Source organism: Ananas comosus, linkage group 9, assembly GCF_001540865.1.
Source record: "Ananas comosus cultivar F153 linkage group 9, ASM154086v1, whole genome shotgun sequence".
NCBI lineage: Eukaryota > Viridiplantae > Streptophyta > Magnoliopsida > Poales > Bromeliaceae > Ananas > Ananas comosus.
The window spans coordinates 3,927,643-3,951,541 of NC_033629.1; the positions used below are offsets into that span (position 1 = coordinate 3,927,643).

The 23,899-nt window shown below is 35.6% G+C and overlaps 1 protein-coding gene across 1 annotated transcript in view; it reads left to right on the top strand.

Moving 5' to 3' along the window:
• Positions 1,782–23,899, top strand: part of LOC109715274 — a gene marked incomplete in the record, with an annotated part of 22,876 nt that continues 758 nt past the window's right edge. Inside the window, 22 exon segments of the mRNA XM_020240207.1 lie at positions 1,782–1,864; positions 1,970–2,058; positions 3,659–3,737; positions 4,599–4,722; positions 5,279–5,385; positions 5,558–5,686; positions 9,596–9,660; positions 9,768–9,932; positions 11,103–11,263; positions 11,411–11,442; positions 11,555–11,736; positions 12,768–12,847; positions 14,234–14,299; positions 14,411–14,691; positions 15,019–15,126; positions 16,581–16,678; positions 16,780–16,840; positions 18,287–18,363; positions 18,458–18,529; positions 18,612–18,688; positions 19,794–19,874; positions 20,666–20,768. Of these exon segments, the coding sequence (XP_020095796.1) occupies positions 1,816–1,864; positions 1,970–2,058; positions 3,659–3,737; positions 4,599–4,722; positions 5,279–5,385; positions 5,558–5,686; positions 9,596–9,660; positions 9,768–9,932; positions 11,103–11,263; positions 11,411–11,442; positions 11,555–11,736; positions 12,768–12,847; positions 14,234–14,299; positions 14,411–14,691; positions 15,019–15,126; positions 16,581–16,678; positions 16,780–16,840; positions 18,287–18,363; positions 18,458–18,529; positions 18,612–18,688; positions 19,794–19,874; positions 20,666–20,768 (2,286 nt within the window).

A 23,899-nucleotide genomic window follows, 5' to 3' on the forward strand; every position in this document is an offset into this window, starting at 1 on the left:
GCGCGAACCGTCGCCGCGCGGCGGTTTGACGTAGTAGCCGACCCGCCGCCGTCGCCGCCGCGGCCTCGAGAGCCGGTCCGAGTAGGAGCGCTGAGGCAGCCGCTGTAGCCGCCGCCGCCGCCGCCTCCTCCTCCCGCTACTAGCCCCGAAGAGGGAGGTAACGCCGAGGAAGGGGCTCCCGAAAGGGACGCGTTGCTCTAGTCCTTTGCTCCCAATTCGGATGCGAATCCTAGCTTCTTCTCCCCCAACCCCCTCACCTCTCATGGGCCGTTCTCCCGTACCCCACTCTCTCCCTCCTCCTTCTTCTCCTCCTCCTAGCCGCCTCCCCCTCCTCCTCCACCTTCCTCCTCCTCGCGATAGGCGGGAGCCAGAGAGGGGTGTGGTTGCCGAAGCCGTATACGACGGCGACTGGTGCCGCCGCTGCGCCTGCGGAGGTTGCGGCCGCGGGGCCGAGCACTGCGGTTGTGGTGGAGAAGGAGGCGGGGGTGGGCGTGGGAGGGTTGACGAAGCTGTTCAAGGGGCCGCTTGGTGCTGATTTCAATGTGGATAATAATACGTTTAGCCAGGCACAGATTAGGGCCACGTTCTATCCCAAATTCGAGAACGAGAAGTCCGATCAGGAGGTTTGCTCTCGAATCTTGATCAGTTTCTATTGATATTGTTTTCGAATTGTTAGATTGATTAATAAGGAGTGTGGGATACTTGAAATGCAAGTACGAATTGTTCAATTACAGGGACAAAGCAAATAAGCAATAGTTCTGAAATGAAAGATTCTATAACTGAGATACAAAAAGGTATTGTTGCACTTGCAAGGTATTGTTGAACTTGCAACTTGGTTAAATGTGGGCCTGCTTAGATGTTAGAATAAGTTATTCGATAATAACTTATGCACTGTAAGAATTTGCTTTTTCTATTCTCTCTTTTCCCTAGCATATTTCATTTGAATAACGGTGTAGAAATCTATGGCCCGAATGGCTAATTTGGTTTCCTAAAATATCCTAATTCAGCGACAATGTGTTAATTTGAGGCAACTAGAATAGTTGGGAGTGGTGCATTTTCTGTTTTAATTCTTATTCTTTCTCGTGCCGCACTGTCATGCTTTGGTGATCAATAATATCTTTGTTTTTTATTCTGTCTGATATTTTCTTATTTCATAAATTGCATAATATTCTCTTAATTAGACCGAGGATTTAAGTGCCTATTGGCACGGATAATGTCCCCTGTGCCATACCGTGTTGACAAGGTATTGTCACGATATGAATCCCATGCTGACGGGACAACTCAAATCCTCTGTTTTCGAAATTAGCAAGTTATTTCATTAATAGAATGCAAAAGATTTGATAAAGAAATATATATTCGAGAGCAATTAGAATGTACCAAAGAAAAGAATATATTTGTTCATACCCAAGTGTGTCGACAGCACGCCATATTGTTGAAAAGCGCTCAGCATAGCGCTGTGACTTAGCACTTAAATCCTTGATTTGACCTTACTACGGAGCCCTTTTGTAAAATAAATTGATATGTATTTGTCTTGTATGGCAGATCAGAACAAGAATGATCGAGATGGTCTCGCATGGCCTGGCTACTTTAGAGGTATATTGCAAAACTTTTTTTTTTTAAAATACTATAAAGGACTTCTTGGTCTCACTCAATTTCTTAGATGAGACCTGCAGAATGTTATGCTTTCATTCAGCTAGTTGATGCTTGTAGAAACTGGTTATTAGAGTTTAAAAGTTGTAATGATTAATTGTTTTTTGCAATGCTATTTTGATTCTCTGCAGGTCTCGCTCAAACACTCTGGATCTTTGTTCATGTATGCGGGCCATGAGGGCGGTGCATATGCAAAGAATAGCTTTGGAAACATGTATGCCTGCTGATAACATATCCTATTATTAATTTTCTAAGTTCTCAAGTCACAGGGGTGCCTAGATTAACTACTGTACATATTTTCCTTTTAGATACACTGCAGTTGGTGTCTTTGTTTTGGGACGCATGTTTCGTGAAGCGTGGGGCAAGGAGGCATCCAGGATGCAAGCAGAGTTTAATGATTTTCTTGAGGTAGTTGCATCTCTATTATTAATTCTCACAAGTTACTTGATTTGGCAGAATATGGTTTCACCTGCAACATTGATGTCATAGAGGCATAGAGCTTTCTCATCCTGAAACTTTTTCTCTATGTCCAACTTCTGCTAATAGTAACTATGTCAACAGTGACTTTTGTTCATACATTCCTTAATGTAGTCTATACAGAAAAATAATTAGAATATCATTCTGAGCGATGTTATGTTTTGTTTTGTTTGGCTTGGATCATGGAACATCTTTTTACGTAGAAGGCGGGTGTTTTCTCAAATGGAAAATCTAGAGCTTCCGGCTAGATAGAGGTCAAAATGAGGCTTTGGACACGAAGTATAACCTTTGTTTGAAGCTTCTGACTTTGCTAATAAAATATGGGAGTATTTTAATGAGAAAGATGTGAGAACTTAGTACTCAAGGATCACTGAAAAAAAACTTTCACGCAATCTTGGATTGAATCAATCAGTCAGTAGAAAGTACAATGACATTAGTTTGCTTATTGGACAACTAGACTATCTATAGGTTTGCTTGAGCAGGCATTTAGCTTGCATTGCTGATTGATGAAAGGTAATATTTTTCTTTCTTGCGATATTACACGGATGCTGCTCGAAGGGAGCCACATCTATGTTTGACGTGTGGGACTTGGGATGTGCGGTGGATGTGTGGCAACCCGTGTTCGCTGCACATGCTGAAAAAAGGGGAAAGACATGGAGAGGACGCACACGTAGTGAGTCCTCTCCGTGCAGGGAGGAAGCTGGGTCCCCAACAATGTAAAAATATTACTGCTTGCACCTGGTGTATTTGTATATATGCACTATAGCTAATATTTGATAATTAATATTTTAAAATTAAAATCTAATTTGATTTATGTGATTTATAATATCTAAAAGCCTCATGTATAAAATTATAAGTGTAGAAAATTTATTACTTACATTAAGTAGTTCCAAAATCAACTGTGTAAAAGGAGCCATTGTTTGATTTATAAAAAGCTATTGGCCAAAGTTTAGATTTTTGATGTATATTTTTTTTAAATATTAAATAATACACCTAATGAATTAGATTTTGATAAATTTTTTTTGTGCGGTGTAAAAGATTTACTTATACACTAGGGGTAGATAATAAATTTCTTAAAAAGGATTTGTTCATGCTCCAACTTTGTTGGGTATAAAATTAGAATTTATTTGTTAGTTAATTTACAAATATTCTTATATTTTATTTATATTATATAATATAAATTTAGATTATTATATTAGAAGTAATATTTTATTTGTGCCCAAGCCGTGTTTGTGTCCTACTTCCTCAATGTTGCCGTGTCACCTTCTCCAAGTATTGTAGTGTCTCGTGTCCATGTCTGTGTAATCTAGGTCTCTTCACTCTCTTTTCTGCATCTTTCCTCTTTTTGTTAGAAGGCTTTTAATAAATGGTATGTGGAGTGGAAGGATGACTAGGGCCTTTTCTCAAGGAGAGAAAAGGTCCTAGACAAAGCTACATAATTACACCTGCTAGAATGAGCATGAACTTCTATTTATGTTTTCTTATTATCTCTCAAGATGGCTGTTTTTTTTATTTTTATTTTCTTCAATAGAAAAGTCGCATATGTATCTCGATGGAGCTGGTCACTGCTGTTTTGGGGGATCACGGACAACGACCCAAAGATGATTATGGTACGAATATTCTATTTTTCTTTCCGTATAAAATAAACTTTCAATCTATTTGTAGATCTTGCATAGTATATATTTGGTTGACTAACCTGCATGCTATTCGTAATTTCTCAGTTGTTGTGAATAAAGACACATTTTTAGTTCTAAAATTTTAGAAGTGATTCTTCTTGTGGTGCTTGCACATGTTTTTTCCTTCTTAATTAATGTATCTTCTACTTGTTTTTCCTATTTCATTATCAAATTCCAATACTAAAAAAACATGTTTGAGGGAGGAAGAACGAATTTCATCAGTTGTTCTGGCTACTTATTATCACATGGTTCATCAGTACTTTGAAACCCTTTGTGATAGGAAGCTCCAAGTATGTTCTCCAGGAAAATTGAGGTATCAAAAAGGAAAGCACAGAATTACTGAAATGGAAAGTATATACTATTTGTCGGTGATAATACTTTGGGTTTAATTTCTTTTATCCTATCAGTTTGTTGGTGCACAAATTTGGTCACTCCTATCAGTTTGTTGGTGCACAAATTTGGTCACTATAGGGGAATTAAGTTCACTAACTTGGTATCAGCTCTCCTTGATGCCTCTTAAGTTGGTTGCTTATTAGATGTCTCCCACTTCATTTTTGAGGACATAAATTTGAATTCTGTTAAGTTCTTTGCCTATATGCCTAGGTTAAATTTGGCGAGAATTCTGACCTGTTGAGGGCCACTTGTTCAGTTTATATGCTTCTTGACTACAATCTTTTGTTATTCATGTTCACCTGTATTGTTCATTTTTCCTGCAGTTTGCTCATTATCAGAAAATAAGTGCCTTGCTGTCTCTTGAATTCGATCGATGCTCCTTGACCTGTTGCTTTTTTGCAGTTGTTGTGACAGCTGTAACAGATCTGGGCAACGGGAAGCCAAAGTTTTACTCTACACCTGAGTTAATTGCGTTTTGTAGGAAATGGCGCCTTCCGACAAACCATGTCTGGTTGTTCTCAACAAGGTGGCCATTAGGTTATAAGCATATATATAAAATGTGCTAAGTGGATTCTTGCCTTTTAGATCTTAAAGAGAATGTAGCTTCAGCAGGTTTCTTTTGCTAATTGCTATTTGGAGGAAATTTGGTTTTCTTGGTGAAGTAAGAGGAATGCCTTTTGTTTTAGTAGCTTAAGTTTAAGCTTCTCAGTTGAAGCCAGATTGCTCATACATTTTTGAATTATCCCCCACTTTCACTGTGTAAGATTTAGGAAAGTGTAAGCATATCAACCAAATGTAGATTGCTTACAATCCAATGTAGACTGACTCACTGACTCTTGAATTCAAATTGCTTCGAGGTTTTTATTGCAATCTGGGAATTCTAGGTTTCAGAAAAATGATCATGCAATTTTGTTGATTCCAGTACACTTTCTGATGTGTCTACTTCTCTTTGCTGTCAATTGTTGTGTTGCATCTCAACTTCTAAGTTTAGACATTCCATTTCTATGTTAATCTGTTCAGTCTGGTTTTTGTACCTTTACTTTAATGATATCATTTGCTGATAAAAAATCTTTTGTTATTAGGAAATCTGTCACTTCATTTTTTGCTGCCTATGATGCATTATGTGAAGAAGGAACAGCAACACCTGTATGTAAAGCTCTTGATGAAGTAGCAGACATATCTGTACCTGGTAAACACTCTTTGGAACTTTTACTTAGTTTAATGGTGCCAAAAATTTACCATTTCATCAGTTGCCAAATGTCTATCATCTCACACGTTGTGTTTTAGTTAGCAGACAAATCCTAACCTCATTTTGTTGGGATATTCATTCATATCAAACTTTTTTGTTGGTTTTCCTTCAGGATCAAAAGATCACGTAAAGGTTCAGGGTGAGATATTGGAAGGTTTGGTTGCTCGTATAGTGAGCCGTGATAGCTCAGTGCACATGGAAAAAGCCTTGAAAGATTTCCCTCCACCACCATTAGATGGAAGTAAGCTTTTGAAGTCAGCTTGCTGCCTTATATGGACTTTAGTTTTTAGTTTGTGTTCCCTGATCCCAAAGTAAGTTAATGTCGCAGCATGCATGAAGGTGGCATAAAAATAGCAGTTTAGGCCTAAATCTGCTGCAGATTAATGGCTTCCTTATATATATAAGTGCTACAAGACAATCTAGAAGCAACACCACAAAAATTCCTGAAGTTTCCATTAAATATGCAATCCTTGTCTACCTAGTATTTGCTTGATTGAAATATTGAACATAGGTTCTTATCCTATTTTTGGCTTCTGTCTTCTGAGGTTCTTATCTCTTCTTTTCCTTTGTCTGAAAAGTTCCATTGGATCATGATAATTGCTATTGTGATATACAAATCAAACTCTATTACAACAAAGTTTTGTTTGAGTTTTTCCATCTGGATTCTGGATACTTTTATTCTTTACTTGTTGAATATTTGCAGCTAAAATTTATCAATAATTTGTTTTCTCAATAGCCATCTACTTCTATAAAGGATTCAAGCATTTTTTTGATTGGGGATGCTGAAATCAATCTTTTGTCATAGTGGTTTATATAAGATTTCATGGGAAAGCATTTTGATTGATGGAGCTTGGTAGTTCTTTCCTTGTATTTTCTTCTTTGGGCTCCCTATCCTCCTTTTAGCTTAATTTGAAGAAAAAGTGATGTAGGACAAATTAGAAAAATCCTAATCTATCTTGCTAGTGATGAGCCCAAAATATGTCAAAACCAAATTTAGAATTTTCAAGAAATTTTGGAATAATTTTCAGATTTTTGTTTAAAAAAATTAAGAAAGTTAAGAGAAAATTAAAGAAAATAGCCGATAAATAGGAAAAGTCAGAAAATTTGTAGAGTTGTTTTAGATAATTGAAAAAGCAAATTTAAAAGAAGAATAAGAGAGAAATAGAGAAAATAAGAAAAGATAAGGAAGGAAAGAGAAGATAGAACATTTAGGAAGAAGAATTTTGTCAGCACACAAGGTAGGGAAGGGGGGAAGAAGAAGGAGATACCATGATCATAGTCAAAACATAAAACCAAAATTTTATTCCATCATAACTATTCTCCAAAGTACAAAATATAGGTTATATTTATAATCTTCAAAATATAATTCTAATCTAAAAAAAATCCCATGATTTTAGGGATCTTTTTCGAATTCGAAAATATCTGAAAAAAGCCTAAACCATATTCCTAATTTTTAGAGATTTATTCTACATTATAAATCCTAAAAAATCTTTAAAGAATGGTTGAAATAAATTTAACAAACAAAATAATTCTGAAAATTAGAAAAAAAATAAAACCTAAATGAATCAATCCTAGCCGCATCCGATTCTGCATTATTCGCTTCTGCTACCTAGAATCTTGTCCTCAAGATATTTGTTGGAGCTCAAAGATATTTTAGATATGGTCCAAGAATTCCATTACCCGTAGTGAAATCAACTCGACGTAGAAGCAAGTTTATACCCATCTTCTTCAACTTCACATTATTAGTTAATTTACAAGGCATGAATTTCATTTTTGATCCAGCACAGTTGAACGAATAAGTATTTTCATATTAGTCGTGCTTCACTTTGTGATCATACATCCATGGCCTTCCAAATAGTATATGTGCGACTTTCATAGGTAGAACATCACAAGATACTTGTTGAATTAGCTTACCAATTGAATATACAACTAGGCATTGTCGAGTGACTTTAAAATTTTGGTTATTCACCTAATGCTAATTTGTAAGGCTCAGGATGTGGTGTGGTCTTCAGCTTTAGTTTGTCAACGACTTCTTTAGAAATACTGTTGGCACAACTTCCCGAGTCTATAATTATTGAACAAACTTGTCCATTGCAAAGAACTCGAGTTTGGAAGATGTTATGGCATTTCCAGTCTTTATCATCTTTCGTCATGTGGGTTGAGAGTATAGACCTAATAACTCCACAATTTTCAAGCTCTTCATCATATTCGGGCTCGTGCTCTTCGATATTATCATCATTATCATATGGTACGGTGCATACTTTTTCAAAATCATCATTATGTGCTTGAGCCATTGCTAAGTTACGTTGTGGACACCGGTGAGCATAATGCTTGGTCTTATTGCGCTTGAAACACTTGCCTTCTCTTTTCTTTGATGCCTCAGAAGTTGATGCCTTAGAGGATGCTCGAGGAGTTGATACTGGTTGCTTCATCTTTTCGGGCACGGTGTACTGATGCTCGGACTGTGACTCAGGATTGCGTAGAAAGTTAGGTCGAGTCAATGAAATACGTTCATTTTGCTTCTCCACAATTTGGCGTGCAATTTAAACTGCATCGACATGGGGGAGGAGTCGACTAGATGTTAACTTTTCAGCAATATTGGGATGGAGGTCCCGTCGATACATGGTAATCAACAAATCCTCACTTGATGGAAATTCTGATCGTGTTGCCAGATGGTAGAAGCATGGAGTGTACTCCTCAACTGTCTATCTTGGGTTAATTGGGTAAACTGGTATGAACGCGCTGCCTATGGTCAATTGGTACAAATTGACGTGTCATAGCTCTTTTCATGTCCTCCCATGTACGGATAGCCAGATAAGGATATTGTTGCGCTCGTGTTCACCAGATACGTGTTGTACCATGGAGTTTTGACTCTACAATCATAATTTTTTGATCTTCCGTAGGTTGGTACCAACGAAAATATGCCTAAAAAATAAACCCAGTCTAAAAATACTTCACGGTCAATGTCACCATGAAACTCCTCGATATGAAACTTGATACTTCTTTGATTTTATGTAGCTTTGGTATGAGATGTAGTGGTTTGAGCTTGCAGCGGGGTATTTTAAACAAATTGAGGTATAACAGGAGGTAAGGGTGGGACAGAAGTTGTGGATGTTAGGAAGGAGCCCCTGGGCGGAGGTTTAGAATGAATTAGGGTTTGAAGGAGTTGTTTGATTTCGGCTAATTGTTGGTTATTTTGAACCAAGTTCAAATTTGTTTGGTTGTTTGTGGCTTGAAAAGATTGCAAATCAGTTTCTAACTTTTCAAAACGAGTGTTGATAGAAAGCTTAAAATTTTTGAACATTGAACTAAATTCTACATTTGTCAACACTTTGTAAATTAATTTATTTATCAACTTTGCTCTGATACCAAAAGGACAAATTAGGAAGATCCTAATCTGTCTTGCTAGTGATGAGCCCAAAATATATTTAAAACCAAATTTAGAATTTTCTAAAAATTTTAAAATAATTTTCAAATTAAAAAAAAAAAAAAAAGAAAGTTAAGAGAAAATTGAAGAAAATAACTGATAAATAGAAAAAGTCAGAACATTTGTAGAATTGTCTTAGATAATTGGAAAAGCAAATTTAGAAGAAGAATAAGAGAAAAATAGAGGAAAGAAGAAAAGATGAGGGAGGAAAGAGAAGATAGAACCTCTTAGGAAGAAGAATTTTGCCGGCGCACACTAAAGCACGACTAAAATAAATTAACAAACAAAATAATTCTAAAAATAAGAAAAAAATAAAAATAAAACCTAAACGAATCAATTCTATCCGCATCAAATTCTGCATCAAAAAGTAAGCCTAAAGATGGAAAGAATGTTGCTGAAGTTGTGTAGATGGTTTCTTAAAAATTTCTTCATCAAATTTTGAATAGATTGCTTCTTTGTCTATAATTAATTAGACCAAAACTAGTAATTCATTATAATGTGTATGGGCCCATCTTAGGTGTCTACCTTCTCACAAATTCTTTCTCGAGGAGTATTTTGTTCATCTTAGATTTCAGTAGTATATAATCTGGTTAGAATTGAAATGCATACAGTATCTTTCTCTTATTTATCGAATATTTTATATAGTTATGTTTGCGCTAGATTAAGGTCCAATGTATTTATTTATTTATTTTTTAAATCTTCTGAATCTTGCTTTGCTTGCAGTTGATCTTGATTTGGGACCAAGTTTGCGTGAAGTTTGTGCTGCTAACAGGTCTGATGAAAAGCAGGTGATCTTCTTCTTCCTCACTCTCTTTGTTCTCTTTCATAAATAGTTGTTTTGTTTTCGTCTTTATTTGTTCCCCATGGTTTGACTTATTTTGTAGTATTTCTTCAGCAAATGAAAGCACTTCTTGACAATGTTGGGACTTCTATGTGCCCTGACCACTCTGATTGGTTTGGGATTGGCGATTTTGGTGCTCATTCTCGGAATGCTGATAGGTCTGTCCTTACTAAATTTTTGCAAGCTCATCCCACAGATTATGCAACCATGAAACTGCAGGTAATGAGCATTCGTTGCCTACCTTGTTCTGAATGTTGTCAATTTACTTGAGTGAAGTATTTCTTTGTGCTTGTATTGGGAAATGGAAATGTGAGGTTGCTAAGTAGTATAGTGATGTTTGGTAGAACTATTCCTGCTTTTGAATTTCCTTCTTAGGGCTGATAATGTTACAGGTAACGAATAGTTATATATAATAGTTAACGCTCTGTACCAAAAAAATACCATAGAGACTATTATGTGCAACCCAAAAAGCAAACAACAAAGAAAATCGAAGTCTAAGTTTAATTTAAGGCAGGTTAACGAATGTCTGAATCTTCTAAAAAATTAAAAGGTTGAAAAAGAAGATAGTTTTGATTTTTTTTTTTTTTTGGTGTTTGAGGTGAGGTGATGGGACGTTGGTGGTTTGGCGGGGGGAATGGAGAATAAAGGCTAACGGAGATTTGTCACTCAGATTAAGGAAGAGAACTTGTGGAGCAATTGATGAACAAACTCCTTTGTCTTGATGTCGTTGCAATAGTAGCTCAACTGCTCAATTTTCTTTAATGGGGCAGTTATGTATGATTCAGGTGGGGCAGGATCTCTGTTTCTAAACTCAAATGAAAGGCTGTTTTTGATGTGTTTTTCCTTTTCTTTTAATATTTGATAGTTAGGTTTTGAGGTATTGAAGGTCAAAAGAATTTTAGGCAGATGGCTGTAATGGACAAGTTCTGCAAATCCCAGTAGGGAAATCACTCTGAAAAGTTTGCTGTGTTCAAATGCTCAAAGTTGTGCCTCTCATTGGGTGGCAGCCTAGCACGTACAGGGACCTTGTAGCTATAGCAAGATAACCATACAAATTACCTTTTTTAAGAACTTGAGTTGTTGGAAGTAAAAAGACTATGCAAACGAAGTTAAAGCGCAGAATATGATAGGATGTTTACTGTTGCTATTGTGGACTGGTTTGGATTAAATATTAAATTTTCAATATTCTGTAAGAAAATTGTTTTAATGTACTTTCAAAATGGAATGTCATCATTGTTTTTCTTGAATGGAAGGATTGTAGATGCTTTTAGCAGTTTTATCTGCATATATATCTAGTACTTTATTGCTAGAGGTTTTTTCTTTTGTTTACCTTTCTTCTCCTTTTGTACGCGAGCTGTGCAATAATATCATTATTGTAAATTGCAACAGGAGTTAATACGTCTGATGAGACAGAGACATTTCCCTGCTGCTTTTAAGTGTTACTGTAACTTCCACAAAATTGACTCTTTGTCAAAAGACAATTTGTACTATAAGATGGTTATACATGTCCATAGTGATTCTGTTTTTCGTCGATACCAGCAAGAGATGAGGTCTGCTATACTAACTTTGCTTTTTTTGTACTCCCCTCTTGTATTCCCATCTCGTTTAACTGTCTTATCCAAGTGTAGAGCTGTCCTACATTCTAAATGACACTTTCTTTCAGAGGTTCTAAATCTGGCTTTTCTAATCTGTGACAGGAGAAACCGTGGATTATGGCCGTTGTACAGGGGTAGGAAGTTCCCCCTACAATTTGTATTCACCTTATTCCATGTGCTACTGAAAACGAATAATCTACCTTCTCCCAAGTTGTGTAGTTTAGTCTGTCTTGTTTTGCATGCTAGGTTTCTTCATCGACATAAACTTGTTTAAGGTGACCAAAGAGAAGGCTGCTGAACTTGCCAAAGACAGTAATTCTATGCTTAAGAATATAAATGGTGCCACTGAGTCTGATTCCTTATCAACAAATGGTCTAGCTGATGAGGATGCAAATCTGATGGTCAAGTTAAAATTTCTGACATACAAGGTATGGTTTGCTCCTCTTGAGTTAATGAGGAGAACTTTGTTTTCCTTGAAATTTGTACTGTTTCTTTTATGTTAATATGTTGTCCTTTGCTCATTTCTGGAAAGAACTTTGGGTGTTTAATATACGACAGTTGTTACTTGTTTATTATGTTGTTTCCTAAGTATTTTTTTCAGTTATCTTGAATTATTGAATGCCAGATAGAAAGAGAACTTATACATATGCTTAACCAGTCAAAGGAAGACCTATATTCAGTTTATTGGGAATTCTTGCCATGTTGTTTCTATCATGGCATAAAACAGGTGTTGATACAGACCAACTGGCCAAACAATGATCCCCGGAACTAAAAGCATGGTTATATTGATGGTATCAGTTATCACATGCTAAAACTGTTGGACATTGATATCTAAGATTCATATGCTTAGTTGTGTTCTAGACTCTTTGGTATATCTAGAACTGTTCACAATATTTCGATTACTTAATACTATAAGATCAAACTATCTCAAAATTGACAGTTCTGATGGTGCATACTAGGCATTTGTTAGACCGGTTGTTTAGGCCATGTCCGACTGAGTCCAAGCTAGTTTAATGTTCATTAGAAAATTTTTTCAAGTGTCAGAGTTGATAATGATGGCTTTGATTTTTAGTTTGGATAATTATGCGTTATTTAAGAAGCTTTTTCAATTTGCCTTTTTTCATTTTTCTCTGTACTTGATGCATACACAAAAGAGCTAATGTGACTCTAATTTTTACGTATTTCTTTCACTCTAGATCCTACCTGATGATCAGATTTCCAATAGATGCTATATCATTAATTTGAAATTAATAGTAGTGGCATTCAAATACTATTGATGGTGCCCTATTCTTGTATTTTGTGTATTACATGGATATGAATGTTCCATCTATATGCTGGAAATCTTGGTTGCTTTTCATTTTGAAAGAAGTATGCCAACTACTGTATTGTGCTTTTATACATGTCGAAGCAAAGTACTTGAGGACAAACCATATAATGGAGGACCCCTTTTTTGTGACAGTTACGGACATTTTTGATTCGAAATGGTTTGTCCATACTTTTCAAGGATGGCCCATCAGCCTATAAGACTTATTACCTCAGGTATGTGTACAATTGCCAAACATCTATACAATTGCCAAACATGTAATAGTCAAGCACTTTGCTTCATAGTTCTTACAAACTATTTTAAATACTTCTTAGCTCCATTTCCTAAAGAATGTTCATTATTCTGGATACATCTTTGCCATTCCATTTCTTTATTGATCAACTTTTCCTACCATCTAAATTAAACAATGTGAAGTCTGTCTCTAGCTGACTTCTCTTGGTAAAGTTGAACTTTCCGCATTGTTCTTCCATTATGCCATATATAAATTGCTTATATTTTAAAGAATGGCTGTTTCATAGAGATGCTTCACGGAATGTGTTCTCCATCTGCTGAATGAAAGTAACAATGATGTTACTATACAATTTTCTGTTAAAGATGTTCCTGCAAACTCTGAATGTATTATTTCAACTACCTGCCTGTTTCTATCAGTTTGCAAAATGCCAATACATTGATATAGTGTTCCTGGCAGTGCATAGCATGCTAACATGTTCTCAGAGATAAGTTTCATGCAGCCCAATAACCTGCCACTTAACTTCTCAAATGAGTTTTTGAGCTACCACATAACAAGTGATTTTAGCAGGTAAAGAGTTCAATACATGGCCATGGTTCGAAGTTTTACAACTATCAACTTTCCTGACACAGATCAACTTTTGTGGGTGACAAACTTAGAAAGGTTGAAAAACTTGTGTAGTAGTAGCAGCGTGAATAATACTGGATTAGGCATGTAGGAAGATTATGCTTGTTTGGTGCTGATGCTGGCATTGTTGTAATACAACCATCCTCCACTGACATTTAAGCAGCCGCAAGAACTTTGCCAATGGCCCAACTAAAAGGAAAAGGAGCACTATGTCTTTGAGTTGATGGTGAGGAAAGTGACCACGAAAGGGTAAAAAAAAACCTCTTAAGATATTGGAAAGGCACAAAATTGAAATACTAATGGTGAGAGTTGTTTGGTTTCAAGCAGTGAGGTACTGATGCAGGTCCAAAGCTGAAATGCATCTTCTTTTGCAACAACTGACGAATAACAGGTTGAACCAGAGCCAACTGTACCTTGTACATTGTCAAAAAAAAAGCATAGATTAAAGCGTAGGGTTGATCCAGCACTATAATCAATTAACACTTGAGAAAGACGTCAAGTCTTGTTTGCTTGCATCCAATATGAAGGAATAAACTAATTGGTAAAGCAATTGTAGACAGGACAACACATGAGGTTGTTATTTATTAGTTGTTCTTTTTAACATAGGCCAAGTTTTAATGGTGTATAATAATCCTTCTTAGTAGGAAATTTTACTCGGTTATATTACATATCTCTTACGACAAATTTATACTATGCTTAATTCTTGTTATGCTTAATTCTTGATCTCCATTGTCTGTATTGATAGGCAAATGAAGAACTGGGGAACATCAGCTAATAAGCAGAGAGAACTTAGCAAAATGTTGGACGAGTGGTAACTGCTAACAACTTGTGCCAAAACTGTTTTCTGTTTTTATATAGCTTTACTATCTTCAAGTATTTTTATGCCCTTTTTTTTTCCTTTCTAATTGTTTCAACTGTGCAGGGCTGTCTATATTCGGAGAAAATACGGAAGTAAGCAGCTTTCCTCATCAACATATCTTAGTGAAGCTGAGCCTTTTCTTGAGCAGTATGCCAAGCGCAGCCCTGAGAACCAGGCTTTGGTAGGAGCTGCTGGTAGCTTAGTTAGGGCAGAAAACTTTTTGGCCATAATTGATAGAGATGAGGAGGGCGATCTTTGTCCTGAGGAGGTAGCACCTATTAGTCCTGCTTCTGCAACCACTGATGTGGTTCCCAAAAGTGAAGGCCTTATTGTATTCTTTCCTGGTAAATTTGACGTTTCTAGATTATTACTTTTTCAGCATGAAACCAAATCACAGTATCTCTTTTTACTGACGACATCATTGCCATAATTTCTGGGATATCTACACTTTAGAACAAAACAATGTGAGAACTCTGATGGTGAGTGCCATTAAATGCATAGCTAACTTTATCTACTTGCTTCCATTTTGTTAACTTTAATCTTGCAATGCATCGTTCTACTTTTCGCCCTACATGTATGACATTTGCTTTGTTTTTGTTCACTGAAATCATGGTTTAAAATCACCTTCTATGTTTCCTGGAACTTGTTTAAACTTCGTCATTTTGTTTCAGGCATACCTGGTTGTGCCAAGTCAGCACTTTGCAAAGAAATACTGAGCACTCCTGGCGGCCTTGGTGATAATCGCCCTGTGCATAGTCTCATGGGAGATCTTATCAAAGGTTAGATAATATCATTATTTATGATTTTAATGTGTGGTTTGCTAATATTCATTATTAATGATTGAAATGCGGTTTCGGTGGCCAAGTTATGAGGATTAGGTTATCATGATGCTCCCGAGCACCTGGGTACCTTTACTTCCTTTACATGCATGCAGCATCTGTTTGTGTTCGCGTCAATGCAAATTGTATGGTTACTGTGGATGCGTAAATAGCACAATATTCTCTAGTACTTTTCCTCAAATATATTATGTCAACATGCAAGCAACAAGATACTTGGAATGACTTTAATTTGAAAATGTTTAAACTTTTATATCTACTAGTAGTCTGTGCAATAAATTTCCTGCAGTGTTTGTTCCTTTAAAATGTTGGTGTACTCTTTGCAATAAAGAGAATCTTTAAGTCGTGATGAAGTTATTTTCCTCATTTATACTCTATTAAAGGATCAGGATAATGTAGATTATAAGTCTGTCGAGCTTCGCATTATATTTTAGATGTATGTGCTTTGTACATAGTGCATATGATATTTTAGTTTGTATATGCGGAAACAAATAACTATTCATGTCAACAAAGAGTTGACTGTCTTTGTGTTAACTGTTAAGCTAGTACATTTTGCCAAGAATCACGAGTCTTTCCTCTAGATGTGAAACCTATCGAATAGCATGTAGTTGAATATTCAGACCATTGGAAGGTTTTCCACGATAATTTGTTTTCTTATTTCCTGCCGATGTGTCAAGTTGGAATTGTGTAAGTACTACTCTGGATAGATTGGCTAAATAAGAAATCGGTCAAAATATATGGAGGCCTCCTTAACTATAAGCCATTTTGAAATGGTCCCCTCATCTTTCTTTTTTTTTTTTTTTTTTCTTTTTTCTTTTTAAAATTGACACCCCCTTTACTTTTGATTTTTTTTTAAGATTGAGAAATTTTCCTAAAATAAATTAGAGATTTATCCAATTTATCAATGATTCCATCAAATTACTATATAAAAGAAAGAATCACTTTTTAGAGAATCAAACTTGCAAGGAATATCTTTATGTCGACGTTATATTTAGAGTATTGAAAATCCCCATAAAGATCATCTGAATTTTATATCACTTGGTTAAATCAATATATCAGAATCATGCGATAAACTAATCCTCTTCTGGATCTTCTGGTACCTGTTACAAAACAACCAAAGCTTGTTGACTTCCTTTTGTCAAGGTTTGTTTGAAGTGTTTAATATTATCTATGACCCATTTGGCTATAACTGCATGGTATGTATATTTATGTGTATATTCAGATTCCATAGAATGGAGTGACCATTTGAAGTTTTTGCTTTCGATGTATTAGGGAACTAGAAAGGTCTGCCTGATCATCTTAGTTATCTTATAAACAGTTTAATTTCTGAAGTGTTCTGGGAAATATAATCATTTTCTTGTTTCTCCGTATTCTCTTAATTGTATGAATCTTTGCAGGAAGATATTGGCAAAAAGTTGCTGATGAGCGGAAAAAGAAACCATGTGCTATAACACTTGCTGATAAAAATGCACCAAACGAAGAAGTGTGGAGACAGGTGATGCTTTATTCCCAGCTCTGAGGATTACATATTTTTTCTTCATATTGAACTGTTTCAAGGTATGAAGAATTATGACATGTACTCTTCCCTTATTCCAGATTGAGGATATGTGCCGAAGCACTAAGGCCTCTGCTGTTCCTGTTGTTCCTGAATCTGAAGGTAGCTTATTTTGCTTTGTTTACCTTTTTGGGCATTGTTTCTATATTTCTGCTTTTTTCTGTGTATATTTCCACAAGCAATGCGTCCAACAGGTCCCATCCAAACCCTTCATTTCCTTCATCGAACAGTCTAGAAAATGCCACAATAGGAGTATGACCATATTCCCATTGTAGTAACCCGATGACTTCATTACTTTTGTCTTTAATCGTGATCCAACGGCCTATGCCAGAACTGCACTGAATCAAAGCTCAATTTCCATTGCATTACTTAACTGTATCTTGGCTAAGTCTGTGGTGCTTGTCGGTCCTTAGTTTTCACTTTTATACTGCTGGAAATAACTTAGCTCTGTTTAAAAGTTGCTAAGTTTCTTTTCCTGATAGATATGAAACCTGATTCCAGTATTCAGTTTAAAACATAAAACTTAGTTGCACTTGCATATAGTGTTTGAAAAGGCGCGCCTGAGGCGCGGGCCTCAGCGTCTCAGGGAAGCTGAGGCGCAGCGTCCTCTCTAAGGTGCGCACCTAGACTCCGAGGCATGCGCCTCAGACGCGCCTCGGGATATTTAAATTTAATGAGTCTAAGATTTAGGTTTTTGGGTCTCGAGTTTTTTTCGATTTATATTCTAATATGTTAAGGGATTGAAAAAAATTCCTAATTTGAACGCTTTGTTTTCCGTTTCTCTTGGTCATTCTTCTCTTCCCCCAATGGCAACAAGGCAGCAAGTACTTTTAAGTTGAAAGTTGAAACATATATATTTTTTTGTTAGTTTGAGAACATTTATGCATGTGATTTCTTTATTTTTTTATGGTTATTTTGTTTTTGTTTGGCTATTTTGGAATCTTTTATGTAAACCATCAATTTAAAGTAGACTTGTTAAGGGTGTTTTATTTTTATTATAAGTGCACCTCGCCTTCTTGAGGCGCGCACCTCAAGGTGCCCCTCGCGCCTAGGCTCCAGAAAGCCTTTTGCGCCTTTTTGCACTTCGTGCCGTTTCAAACATTGCTTGCATATTTGATGATTATATTAAATAGATGCCATGAAGAATCGGTAGGTGAGTTGTGGGACCAAGTCCTTACATTTTTGCATGTAGATGAATTCATGTATCTATGAAAGCAATTACAGTTGTTCTCAACTGTAATTACTGAATTTTATCCAACTAAAATTAGTTTAAATATTAAGTAAATATTTTAATCCAATTAAAATCAGTTTAATTATTAAGTAAATTTTTTTTTTTCTGCGTTCTACATTGAGCTTATGTATTGCTCTTAAAGAGCTTTGATTGAGTCTAGAAAACCATTTGGCAGGTAGAAAAGCTAAGCAAATCTCTCAGATTTCCCTACAGCTTGAGACCTAGAGAGGAGAGGAACTAGATTAACATTGGTGCATTCTTTAATTCTCTACTCTTTTTTATCACTTCTGTAATTTTTTGTCCCTTCCAATGTTCAGGAACTGATTCAAATCCATTTTCTCTTGATGCGCTGGCTGTTTTTATGTTTCGTGTACTTCAGCGGGTTAATCATCCGGTATTTGAAAATTCTGGTGTTTCTTCTACTACAAGCGAGCTACACATCATGTTTAATGATTGGATATCTCATAATTGTTTGTTCTCTTCTGAAGGGAAATTTGGATAAAGCATCTCCAAATGCTGGTTATGTTCTGTTAATGTTTTATCACCTATATGACGGCAAGGCAAGAGTAACTATTTGCTGTTTAATATGGTGGATTCTAGCTGATTTCAATGTCTTATTGAATAATACACATACTTTTCCAGAGTCGTAGAGAATTCGAGAGTGAATTATATGAACGTTTCGGCTCACTAGTCAAGATGCCTTTGCTCAAGGCTGACAGGTATACCCTTTTTGGTTTGTTGATATTTTTTTTCATTGTTTTGATGAACTTTTGAAGACTTTTGTCTAGAGAGCAACTTCAATTGCACGATTACTTCATTGCATCTGCCAGATACAAATATTCTCCATGTTTTATGTGTGGAAAGGACCATCTATGGATCTTTTTTGGGGGCCAAAATTCTTATCTTCTAAAAATGATCATATTGAATCCACTTTAGAATTTTGGTTGGATTATTTATATGGTGTATCAAAGTAAATTTCTGATGATTTATTTTCTAGTTGTTTCCTCTTAAGGAAGCTGGGAAGCGGGTAGTCCCACATTTGTTAAGGGTATATCTAACTAAATCTGATTAAAGAATCCAGTTTGTAAAAGTGGGTAAGTTCCTGATTTCTTAAAATGGTATATCAAAGTATCAAGCTGACTGGTTAGTTCTGGCCTACAGTTATCTGCATATGCCCAATTCTGATAAAAAAAAGAAAAGCTATCTGTCACTAAGTAGATGCCGCGTGCCTCCTAGTGAAAACAGAGGTTGAAGTCTAAGAGTTTTTGAGTATGTGAATCATAAGCTATGTTTGAATGCAAGCTATGTTTCATCTGTCTAGTCGGTACCGATGCTAGCTAGTTGGTAGCAGTGCTTAGGAGGCCACATGATTGCTTGGTGCTCAATGAGCTTAAAGGTGTATAATCAGCTGATGTGGGAGGAACTTCCATGATACCTTGGGTGTTGTCTTTTTATTTTCAAAAAATTTACTCATTCTAAACTTCACTAACCTTTATGTTTAATTGACTTGAAGCCTACTAATAGCGTATGGACTTTCCTTAGAGCTGGTAAATGGTTTTTGTCTATTTTAGGTTGACCACTTCTTTCTTGAAAATCATTTGCTTTGATTCGGTAATTCCATTTTCTGTTTCTGACGGTGCTCTCACTTTGGAACCGCTTAGTTTATACACTTCCTTTAACTTTATTATTAGTTTGGTATTCAATTATGATGAGATCTTCTTTTTCTATATACATAATGCTTGCTCAGTGAGTACTCCAATTTAGTATTCTTTGGATCTAACATTCTGTGCTAAATGAGAGATCATTACTCTTTGCTGACATCAGGGAGCCGTTGCCTGAGCCTGTGAAGTCTATTCTTGAGGAAGGGATTAGTTTGTTCAGGCTTCACCAGAACAGGCATGGAAGGTACTAATGCACGAAGAGAAATAAATAATCAACAATTCAAAGTGTTTGAGTATTTGATAGCTTGTTGATTTTACAAGGTATGCCTTTGGCTGTTGGGCAAGGGTTCCATGCAACAACTATGCATAATTGCATATCCATGTGCGTATGCTATGTAACTTTTAGGACAAAATATCCACATATATATTATATTCTTTCTCATTTTTTTATTTAAAATATAATTAGCATATTTTTTTTTTAATTCAAAATGGACTACGATTTATTATTTCAACATAAAATAGCACTGAAACATTGTTTCTTTCCTCGGAAAGTATTGTTCATCTTTTGGGAGAATTAACCTGTTGTTCTGCGAAAACCGTTTTCTTGAATTTCAGGAAAGCTCAATAGTTTTTTTACAAGTTTTTTGTCTGTCTTTTAAATTCTTTGCAGTTAAAAGCACATAGGAATGGAACTTGTAGTGGCTATTTGTTGGATTGTTTTGCAAACACATTTTTTTAAAATAAATAAACAGAGGGAAGTACTCTATTTTGTTTTCTGTTTTCTGATTAAACCCATAAAACGATAAGCTTGCAAACAAGTAAGCAACAATGAAAATAAGACCCATTGTAGGTTTCTTTAACTCGTATGAAACATTAATTATTCTATTTGTCATTTTGACTGCGAATACAGAATGCTTGCAAGCAAGTCATTGTTTAGTCTTCATAATTTGCATTTATATGTAAGATTGGATGCTGTAACTTCATCTTTCTACAACTTCTGTTGGACTTTTGATTGATAAAAATTTGTCAACATAGATTGGAACCGTCAAAAGGATCATATGCAAAAGAATGGGCTCGATGGGAAAAGAGGCTGCGGGAGGTCCTGTTTGGAAATGCAGATTACCTCAATTCAATTCAGGTAGATTTACATCCTTTGCTTAACTATAGCATTCTTGTTTTATATATAGGTAGAGAGAGAGAGAGAGAGAGAGAGAGAGAGAGAGAGAGAGAGTTCCGCTTATGTGCGTTTAGAAGCACGGAGGCCTCCGTGCTATCAAGTCGTTACCGATACTGGGATTTTCGATTTGACGCTCGGCTCCGTTAGATGTGATTTAGAATTTTTGAAATAGCTAAAAAAAAAAATCGTCATTTTTCATATCATTTACCTAGTGATTGAAAGAGTTCAAAATCAATGACGAAAATAAAAATCTCACGAAGAGTGATGTTATGGCACTAAAGTTTTAGATCAGAGATATTGATCTTGTTTTATATAGTATAAAGAGTTTTCTATCAAAGTTTATTTCTACACCGTTAAATTTGCAAACGGCTCATTACGGTCACTAAAATTGTTGATTTTGGGGTCCTTCCATTACTAAGTAAATGATATCGGAAATTTATTTTTTAGGTACTTCAAATATTCTAAATCAAGTCTAACAGAGCGGATCGTCGATTTGGAAGTCCAACATCAGAAAGACTTGATAGCACGAAGGTCACTGTGCTTCTATAAGCACACAAGCCTAGCTATATATATATATATATAGATAGAGAGAGAGAGAGAGAGAGAGAGAGAGAGAGCCTGGTTATTATACTATTGATAGTACCAAGTTCTTGGTACTATCGAGTTTTTTGCCGCTAGATCTATCCTTTGATTATTTCCTTTCGTTAGATTATACTATTCAAACAACTACCCACACAACCCTAGGAAACCACTATTATCCTCACAGCACATCCTTTCATCCAACGGCCGAAAACTCGGTAGTACCAAATGCTTGGTACTATATATATATGTGCGCGTATATATGTCTATATGTATAGAATAGGGCTACTATACTCTTATCAGTAAAGAGACCTTCGTACTCACAAGTCGATTTCGATGATGGATCTTCCAAATTGACAACCATACAGTCAAACATGATTTAGAACATTTGAAGTATCTAAAATTTGAATTTCGTATATTTTTTAATTTATAATATAGTCCATCAACTGGATATAAAATGAATAGTCAAAATCGAATGATCTCATAAAAATAGGGGTTAGAGTTATTGATCTTGATCGGAGTTATAAAATTTAATATCAGAGTTATTGATCTTGATCTATATAGTGAATAGAATTTTCTATTAAAAATTCAGCCGATACTGATTCTTCTACACCATTAACTCAAAAATGCTCCATACTGGTTATTAAAAATGTCAATTTTGAGGCCTGTTGATTGTAAGGTATATGATGTCAAAAAAATTATGAAATTTGGTTTTTAGAATATTTAAATGCTCTAAAGTATGTTAACGGTAATGGATCGTCGATTCAGAAGCTCCATCATCGAAAATGACTTATGAGTACGAAGGTGATTGTACTCATAATAGCATAATAGTACAGTAGCCTCTCTCTCTCTCTCTATATATATATATATAGAGAGAGAGAGAGAGAGAGAGAGAGAGAGAGTTGTGTTAGAATACTATCGGTAGCTAACGGGCTTTGTTGCTACTGATTTGTTTTCGATGATGATGAAGCTTCCAAACTGACGATCGGCGTTGTTGAACTTGATCTAGATTACTAAAAGTATTTAGAAATCAAATTTTATGTTTTCCTGATATTATTCTCTTGTGCATCAAATGGATATAACAATGAATGGCTAAATATAAATATCCTTAAAAAAGTGATGATATGATTCTTGTAATCGAGATGAAGAGTATAGATTTTGTTTTAAATAGTTAAAGAATTTTCTAACGAAACTTTAATTGATTTCAAGTTTTTTTAATATCGTTAAATGAGCAAATGCCTCATATCGACCATTGAAATTTTAAATTTTACAATCCTTTGATCATTAGGTCAAATGATGTCAAGAAGATTTGAAATTTAATTCCTAGATACTTCAAGTGGTATTCAAGTGGTATAGGTTATGTTCAACGGTGTCGATCGTTGATTTGGAGGCTCCATCAATGAAAACAAATCGGTAGCAACGGAGCCCGTTAGCTTCTGATAGTATTCTAGCTCAACTTTTTCTCTTTCTCTCTCTCTCTCTATATGTACACACCCAATTATTGAAAGTTTCACTTGTTTCTTGAATTTGTGGATTCTTGTTAGGCTGCTTTGTGATTCGCATAAAGATGCTTTTTCATAATTACCTAGGGAGGGGTAGGAAGATTCTATCAAGTAATTCTAACCTAAAAGGAATTTTCACTCTTACCATAAAGTGAATTTTGTCACTTACAGGTGGTTCGCTTTCCTTGTTGCTATTGGCTTACTGATTAAATAAGAGATCTAATGATGTTCTCACTATTGAATCCCTGTATATTTTGTTTGAGCTTCATGCGTAAGCCCATGCTTGTGGACTGCAAAACAGAAGATAATTTGTTTTCCTTGCTACGATGATTCTTTAATTTGTATAGTCTCTGACGTGCATACGATAGATTTGCTTATATAATAACATATATAAGATATAAATGTTGATTCATTAACAAACAAAACTGAGAGGTATTGGTTTTATGATTACATATATTTTTCGCTTCTTTACTGTGTGTATTTCATACAATTCTTTCTTCTTGTATCCATTTGGTGTTAAGTTTGTAATCCTATTCTTTTTTTCTTTTAATCGAATCGTAGTTTTCATGTCCATCCTTGTTCTCAATCTTAGCAATCAAGACATACAATCAGTATCGGCTAGCCTTTCCTCCGGAGATCCTAAGTAATGTCAGGAAGTGTTTTCTGGGTCTCAAAAGTTTCAAACGAAAGTGCTTTCTGGTCCTGAGTAATGTCAGGAAGTGTTTTCTGGGTCTCAAAGTTTCAAACAAAAGTGCTTTCTGGGTCTTGATAGTTACTGAAGTGAATTAAAACATAGGTCTATACTATGTTCTTACGGTGTTCTTTTCTTCAGGTTCCATTTGAATTCGCTGTGAAACGAGTCTTGGAGCAGTTGAAAGAAGTCGCAAGTGGGGAAATCAGTACATTTTATCATAATGGAATAGGTTCTCCGATTGATAAAGCCGTCGTCCATTACATTGTCGCCGCATTTGTTACAATGGCTTGAAGGAGAAGAGTCGCAGGCCTCAAAAT